This window comes from Chanos chanos, chromosome 2 (assembly GCF_902362185.1).
Source record: "Chanos chanos chromosome 2, fChaCha1.1, whole genome shotgun sequence".
Taxonomy (NCBI): Eukaryota; Metazoa; Chordata; class Actinopteri; order Gonorynchiformes; family Chanidae; genus Chanos; species Chanos chanos.
In genome coordinates this window covers 37150805-37159362 of record NC_044496.1, presented here as the reverse complement: position 1 = coordinate 37159362, position 8558 = coordinate 37150805, and the positions used below count along the sequence as shown (strand labels likewise).

The 8558-nt window shown below is 40.6% G+C and overlaps 1 protein-coding gene across 1 annotated transcript; it reads left to right on the top strand.

Annotated features, from left to right (window-relative positions):
- The first annotated feature begins 6594 nt into the window (after positions 1 to 6594).
- foxb1a (forkhead box B1a) lies at positions 6595 to 7533 on the top strand. Its single transcript, XM_030765890.1, has one exon. The coding sequence runs from the start codon at positions 6595 to 6597 to the stop codon at positions 7531 to 7533; it is 939 nt and encodes a 312-aa protein (XP_030621750.1).
- The last annotated feature ends 1025 nt before the right edge of the window (positions 7534 to 8558 follow it).

Here is an 8558-nt window from a genome sequence, read left to right as displayed (position 1 = left end):
GGTACTGAAGCTCTTCTGGTTGATGCTAAAGGCTAAATTCACAGGTGGGTTTCAAACACTGTCTTAGGTCATGTGTCTGGTAAACATGCACTATCAAAATTGTACCTCTTTGGCAGGCCTTACTCCTCAAAACTGATTTCCCAAGGTTAAAATGATGGAAACACTTGGGACTTTCCTTTATGTTGCATCTTTGAATTAATATTGTCCAAAAGATCATGGCTTGTGATCATATAGTGTTTGTTTAGTCATTAGTTTTTAAGTTGTGGGCCCCTACTACAAGTGGTCAAAACAAAAGAAACAGCACTGATTTTCGATATTCTTTATTTACATACTCTAATTACAGCATATTTTCCAAATACTGAAATATCAGTTTTTATCTCATACATATAATTTGTAGATAATTAATTACGGATGATTAAATACTCCAGTACCAACCCTATATGTAAGGGAATTTAGCATTGCTGCTAATGCTTTGTTTTTCTGAATGCGCTGAACAGGTCTTTTGCACAGTCTAAGACTACACAGACTTTAACAGAATTCAGACAAGGCTTGTTATGGCATTTATTCTTAACTTGTTATCAGTAGTAAAACATTGTTTTTCTTGTATTTGGTTTGAATTGGAGTGAATTCATTTTAATTTGTCTGTGCCGAGTTTTTTTCCTTTTCAATCATTAGAACACGTGTTTCGTCGCTGTGCTCTCCCCAGTACGCTGCTCTTACGGGGTGCCTGCTCCCACCTGATGGTCAAATGAAGTAACTGCTCCTTACTCATCAGACTACAGCAGCTGGTTTACTAACAGTGCGCGTGACCGCATAGCCATAACAACTGCATTTTAATTACTTGCTGGCATTCCACTAACAGCGCAAAACTATTTTCATATTTCAAACAAAAAAGTCTGACTTCGTGCAACTGATTTATTATAGAACTGGACATTTCTGTCGCTTTGGACAGAGACCATTACTGCATTAGACTTCATTTAAATCTAGTGTTTATTGCAGTGCAGATTTTGTACAGTTTATCAAGATTTTTTCAAACCAACCAGACAAACATCCGCCATATATTTCATTTGGTTAGCTGCTGAGGAAACTAGCAGAACTCTTGTTCATTTTTAAATGTTTTTAAGCATTTTTAAATGTTTTTAAGCAGTTATGTGCTTTTAAAGGACAAAATAAAACGGTCAAGACGTAATGAGTCCTGACTGGCCTTTAACGAAACGTCTGCTACTGCTTTCTTCAACATCCCAATCCATGCTCGACTCAGACATCCTTTATATCTGATGTGCTGTATAATGAATGCCTAATTTATGTAATTAGACCATTAACTATAATCCGAGCATATGTTCTGCGTGCCCTGAAGGTGCTGTTCTCCCAGGTACTTCTTTTGATGTCACTGAGAGGCAGATAATTAATTTTACATGCATACTAATCTGGACTCAGTTTAACTGCTAGCCTTCATGTTTGTCTTTGTAACCTTCGTGGGAAATGGACTGAGAACTGTGGCCCATGTGTCGCAGTGGTACAGCTGTCTGTCCCCTAACTTTTGACTACATAAAATTTTTACTAAAATGACGTAGGCTACGCTTGTTCGGCTGTGTTCATGGGAGGTTGTTAAATACAGAACAGAGACTGCGAGTTGCTGAAAACGCACCTAAACGTACCTGTGTTAAGTTTGATAATGTCATTAAGAAGAATAAGCCCGTAATTAAGACTAAGCCCCATAATCTAGCAAATGAGGGCAGCTTGAGATAATAGCGTTTATCTGTGATGGCGTAGCCCCCCTCCCTCCAGTTTTCCTTGGCACTAAAAAGGTTTTGAGCGTCGTAATGAGAGCCCTCCGTCTGCTAATTAATTGACATTCTCCTGAATATTCATACGCCTTATCACAAATACGTACTTAATTGCACCGTAAAACATCTCAGGGGAGGGGAAATCGCCACAGACTTAATTAAAAAATGCTGGTCGGACCCAGAAAAGGTACGATGAGTAAGATCTAGCCTTGTCAAGCGGTGAAAATATGACATGTTACCTGGAAGCTCCGTCTCCCTCCCCTCCCCTCCCCCCAGCGCAGATTTTCTTTTTGCTTTCGCACTTGGGTAACCAGGACAACTTTTTAAAACGATGTTTTGGAAGATATGCCCGGTTGTCCGTCAGTGGCACTTCTGGGGCTTCCCTCATCGCGAAACAGCGTGTATAGCTCTACAACTATGAATGGTGAAGATTATGAAAAAGAAACAACGTATGAAAAAGGTGTAAAGAGATCAATTTAGATTTTAATTACATATGTATACAAATGTTTGCATTAACAATGTCAATTACACCGCTAGCGACTGCAATTTGTTTATTCATTAGTTCTTTGGTAAATCTACATTGCCTCCAGATAGAGCGAGTTAGTTATACTGTGAAATACACATTCAGTTTGCCGAGTTCACAGCGGGGCTCTAGGCACGACAGAGGCTTGACATCAACAAATCTGAAGCACACATAAAAGCGCAACGTAGTCAAGATGACCGACCCCTTGACATTGAGAGTAGATTTGTGTGCCAAGTTTTTTGGGCTAGGTCATATACTAAGTTTTATGCGTCAATAAAGAAAATTCATGAATTAAAAAAAATCTCTGTCTAACGGATTGCCGTTGCTTACAAACAAACAAGTTTTCCAGTATAGTAGTACATATTATTATTATTATTATTATTATTATTATTATTATTATTATTAGGTGGGCTTCATATGCGGCATGCTTTATGTGTAATTTTTCCTGAAAGTTTTAAGTGACCACTAAGTCATACGATTACTGTTGTTGTCGTTGTTTTCCCCCCTTACGTTAGTGAGGCAATGTGCTAATATGTTCATTCCTGAAGTGCTGTCTACCCAAACAATTGAGTTTTATCTCTCTTGACCGCACCTTCCATGGATGTTCCCTGCCGACGTACGAATATTTATTCTCTCCCACCTTTTTATACATGGAGGGCTGGGTGGCAGCATATCCCGACTTGATTCAGTTTGACAATATTGTTTTGCTATCATTCGCTGCTTTAGAATGAGTGGCATCGATCCTCTTTTTAACAACATTTGTTTCCTATTGTGCAGAGGTGCAGCAGTTGAGGGCAGACGTGTGAAAGTGGCTGTTTGATTCTCTTTTTCATCCCCATGACCTCAGCTTTTGTGTGGCTTCGCCCTGGGAATGTCACGCCTCACTACTCTACTTTGAGATGGTTCAGAAAGTGCTTTTGTTTTTCTCCCTTTTTCAGACGCACACAAAATTGTTCGCGGTACCCCCGCTGTAAAAGATACTTAAGACTAGAGCCCGGTTCACAAGTGCAATGCAATTTGGCTTAGCCCAACCTTTGTTCTGCTTGTACAAATGACCACACTCACACACACATTATACAGTTGATGTACGGCTGCCTGAACTCAGAAGTTTGGGAGCGGGGGAAAAGGCCAGTTTCTCCATTCAGAATCATGGTGGCATTTTCAGGGTACCATTCGAGCATACAATATCCATAGCGTATAGAGCGCAAGAAGCAACAAATCTTCAATGAACAAATACGCATAGCCCGTCTTCTTCTCAATTGGTTAACCGTTAAGTTAAGGACAAAGCTGATTTGCATGACAGCTGGCCGGACACTTTATCCTCCGAAAATGGAAAATGTGGAATGAGTTGGGTGGTCCCTCGTCTCAGGTTGATACTGTGCCATTGTGCGTATAATTAACTGTGAAAACATCGCAGTCCGATTTACCCGCTTGTCGATGTCCGGATCAGTAGGAAAGTGCACGGACAATTGTGGGGTCATTTATTTAACTGTAGCCTACACCGAGTGAAAGACGGGTTTTTTGGATTTGGGTCTTTTTCATGCAGTTACATTTTAAATATTTTTTAAATATTTCCTTCTGTCCTAACCGAATATTTCTGTTTGGTTTAATAACTGTGCCCTGTGTTAAAGAAAAAAATCTACAAGCTGTAATCACACGTACTGCACTTCAGACGCTGTACACTAAAAGAGAAAGATATGTCACTCCGCCAAAAACGGCAGATTTATTGAAGAATACTTGCTGTCACAAAAGGCTGGGCTTGATCGACGTTGGTTCTCAGAGACAGCCGGAACACTTTGGAAACCTTCATGTGAAAAGCCTGGAAAATCGAAATCCTTTGCCCCTTTTCTGTCAATACACAAACAGAGGAATGACAAGTTAAAAGAAGTACTTCATGAAGCAGGGGGGGAAATAAGCCAGATGAAAAGCGGCATGCTAAAGACGCAGCGTGGAGCTAACTTCCCATCCTGGAAAGTGTTTCTGAGTGTGGGATTGTGCAGCAACCTAGGAAACTGGAAGGCTTTTGTTGGTACTTTTCCTCCTGTTTTGTAAATATTAACTGCTTGGTTAAAAAAGAAGTTTTCTCCCCCTTTTCACCATAGTCCCATGCCAAACTTTACGCTTCCTATAACAGTTGCGCCCTTGGGGCTGCGCTTTAAGTACGCATCAGAATAAACAATACACATTACGCCTAATCACTTGTATGGTGGATTCTATTCGTAATCCGTCAGGGTGGTGAGGGGTGCATTGTGGATTTATAGAGGAAAATTTGCATAAATTATGAGCAAAATCTATGAGCGCGTGTGTGGTCCCCAGTATTGCAGATCCACCAAGCGGAAAGGTGGCCCTTGGTGTGCCTTGAAAAAAAAACCTTGAATGGCCATTGCTCAAAATAGGCTTCCATTTGGTTTTCACATTCATATAATTGACTTATGGATATTTTATACAGTTTTCACAACGCCACCCTAAAGGCTTTATTTGCATTTGTGAAGTACTTTTCAGTTTGCTTTGCATAAACACAAAAGACTGGCAAGCATTATGAAGTTTCATTTTAAGAAAGCTTTTTGTTTGTTTTGTATCGATATTTGCCCGTTTATTTATTCAAGACCTTTTGTTTCCAAGATTGCACCACAGTGAATTCCATGCTGATTGCACTCAGTGTGTTTAAAAATTACTTTAACCTTCTTGATATAAAATATAAAATTTTATTAGTTACATTAAGAAAAACGGATTGCTATTTAAAACGCATAACTTTAAATTTTGTTAAATGTTGCAGTTAATGTCTATCCGACTTGCCTTTCAAATTACAGCATAAACGTGTGTGTTCACATTTAATTCTGTGTTAATTGTTGGAAGACTTTTTTTAACAGTATTGATTAAGATAATACATTTTTGTTACTGTTTTTTTCTCTGATGTGGTAGACAACGATGCTTGATTTTTCCTCTCAATACAATACCCAGTCGTCTGATATGTGAAGAGGTATCTCAAGTGTTGCGGTTGATACTACGGGATGTGCTTATGCATTTAAAACGAAAATAATGAGCCCGCTCTTTAGCTATTTTAATATCGGAGAACACTATACAACCTTCTCATTTTCCCCCACATTCGCAATTTTATTTGATTGATATTGCAAACAATCAGGGACATCGTTAGATGTATTAAATGTTCTGTAGATTGCACCTCGATGGTGCTGGCAGTACTTTATTTTAACAGTGGTGATGAACAAGCGCCTATGTGAATAATCGATGTGGAATACAGTTGTCTATGTATACAAAATAATGTGGCCGACGGAATATTCTGATACGAACGCATCACAATATTCACCTTGTCAAAACATCATTATAATGTCATGTAATTTGTCCGTTGCGTATGTACGCTGTTAGTGCAACTCACGTTTGCCCTCCAAGAACCATTACAAAGCGCAAGCAAAAGTCTCAAGAGCTATGTCATGACAACAAACAACAAAAAAATCGCCGTGACAATACAATGCAAACTGAAAGCTAGTGCCAATTTCCATGTCAAACATCCCAATGCTTAGTAGCTCCATTTGTACGTGTGAATTGTAGACTAAGCACCCTGCGAAGCACACAGAAAGGTTAGCGCATACCTTCACACACTGTTACTGGGTGCCATCGCAGTTCAATTCCGGTTGCCGAGCCTTTTCACCCCCTTTGCTCTGTCTTCAAATGGAAATGATTTCTATTGGCCCAAGGTGTCCATGTAAATAGGTGTAAATGAAACCAGATTATGCCTTTCTCCCAACCCCCTCCTCCCAAGGCGACTGTCATGTGATAGCAAAGAAGTGGCACATTAATGAAGCGCCTCTACAGGGGTCTTTTCTGCACATGTCACCACATAAAACTATCAGATGGTTAGAGGAAGGACATGGAGGCAGCTTAGCTCATTTTATCAGGAAAAGGGCGAGAGGATCTGGTCCATTCAATTTACAGGGGAAGAGGAATCTTATCACCGATTGCTTAAGTAAAGATTACAGCTCCAGAGAAACAGACTTGCTTTAATACGGCGTCTTGCCAGACCGACAAGGAGCTGGGCACTCGCATTCCCGTGCACCGACAACAAACCCAGCCTTCACATTTTTAACTTTCAGCGTTCTGAAACTTGGACCGACTCTTTACGGTAAATCGACACCTTACCTTTCGAACATATAATTGTAAGTGGTATTATTTATGATCTCGTGGAGAAAGAGAGACACATCCGTCTAGGACATAAGGACACTTTTTTAAAGTCGTATTTCTTTAAAGTTGAACAGCGAATCTCGAAGGATGCCTCGACCGGGGAGAAACACCTATAGCGACCAGAAACCCCCGTATTCCTACATCTCCCTTACTGCCATGGCAATCCAGAGCTGTCCGGAGAAGATGCTTCCGCTTAGCGAAATTTACAAGTTTATTATGGACAGATTTCCTTACTACAGAGAAAACACTCAGCGTTGGCAAAATTCTCTGCGACATAATCTGTCATTTAACGACTGTTTCATTAAAATCCCACGTCGCCCTGACCAGCCGGGCAAAGGGAGCTTTTGGGCGCTCCATCCCAACTGCGGAGACATGTTTGAGAATGGAAGTTTCTTAAGGCGCCGAAAACGGTTCAAGGTGATGACATCAGATCATTTGGCACCAAGCAAGCCGTCAGACGCTGCCCATTACCTACAACAACATGCTAAATTGAGGCTTAGTGCATTGGCTGCTACGGGCACACATCTCCCACAGATGTCCAGCTACAACTTAGGAGTGTCGCAACCGTCAACTTTCAAGCATCCTTTCGCCATTGAGAACATCATAGCCAGAGAGTATAAGGTACCAGGCTCACTCGCGTTCTCTACCATGCAGTCCATGTCTGCCGGCTACCCGCTGCACAACCAGCTGACCACAGCATGGCCTCATATGTACAGCACCAGCGTGATCGATACGGCGGCCCCCATTTCAATGGCAAGTAGTGATTACAGTGCTTACGGCGTCCCTATCAAATCTCTTTGTCACGGAGGGCAGACCTTACCAGCTATCCCTGTGCCAATCAAACCAACCCCAGCGACGGTGCCTGGTCTATCGGCTCTGCCTCCACACATTCCTGCGTTCCTCTCGAACTCTCCACAGTCTCTGAGTCCAACATCCCCTCAGACAGCAACCAGCCAAAGTAGCCCCGCCACCCCGAGCGAGACACTTACAAACCCCTCCACACTGCAGTCAGTGGCTGTGCACTGACCAGGATAAAGTTTTGTGACTTTGCGACTCAAAGAACTAGGCCTACAGGTCGACATCCGCTCCAAAGTTTAATTTTGACTGTAGCCCTTGAAAACCAAGGCCTGTACGCCGAAAAATATCCGCTACAATCAAGGCAAGAGCTATCTGTGTTGCAGTGTTGTTAATTTATGTGTGCGTATTTCAGATTTATGTGTTGCTTTGAATAGTAATTGTCTGATCAAATGGATTGAGTACAGATATATTGTAAAGTTGATATTGTTTTTCTCCATGATTCAAAACATCTGACAGTTCCTACCTTTTACCAGGAATTATTTGTTTATTTTATGAAATAGTTGTTGACATACTCCAAGCACTGCAATCAACTTCCGACTGTCGATAGAAGTTAGCTCATATGGGCTGTCATGATGTAATTGCACAAGGCTAGTGCTAGTAATCTTACTGATAATTGCATACAGATAATTAACCTCAATTTCTTACATATTACGACCGATAATATTCAGTTTGAACAAGCACGGCTTGCAAGAAAACGTCGACGAGCTAAATGCGTCACCACATAAAATAATATAGACTAGCATTCCAGAAAGAGTGTTCTGTATTCGAAGAAAGTCATTTTACTAACTAAATTGCTCGTTTCAGTCGGCAGGATGAATCAGACACGTCGTCCCTTGATTTAAAAACACGCAAATACATATGTGCTACTTTATCAAACTTGAAAAATAGTTTTTAATGGTAGGGTTCTTGCTAAAGGGAAAGTAAATATGTGAAAAATTTGCAAAACAAGTGATATTGAATTGTGTAAAATGCACTTTTTAGTTAGATGTTTTAGATTATCTCTATTTTGCAGGAAATGTTTTGTGAAGCATTTTATTTAAAGCAGTGGTGGCCATGTGTATTAAATGCTGTAAATTTGTACTTTTTTCAGTTCAGTTCAGAGATAAAGCATGCCCTTTTTCAAACCTTGTGTTGTTTTGCTGCAAGCATGCGTGCTTTTAAAAAGTGTGCAAGAAGTCTGCATTAAATTATAA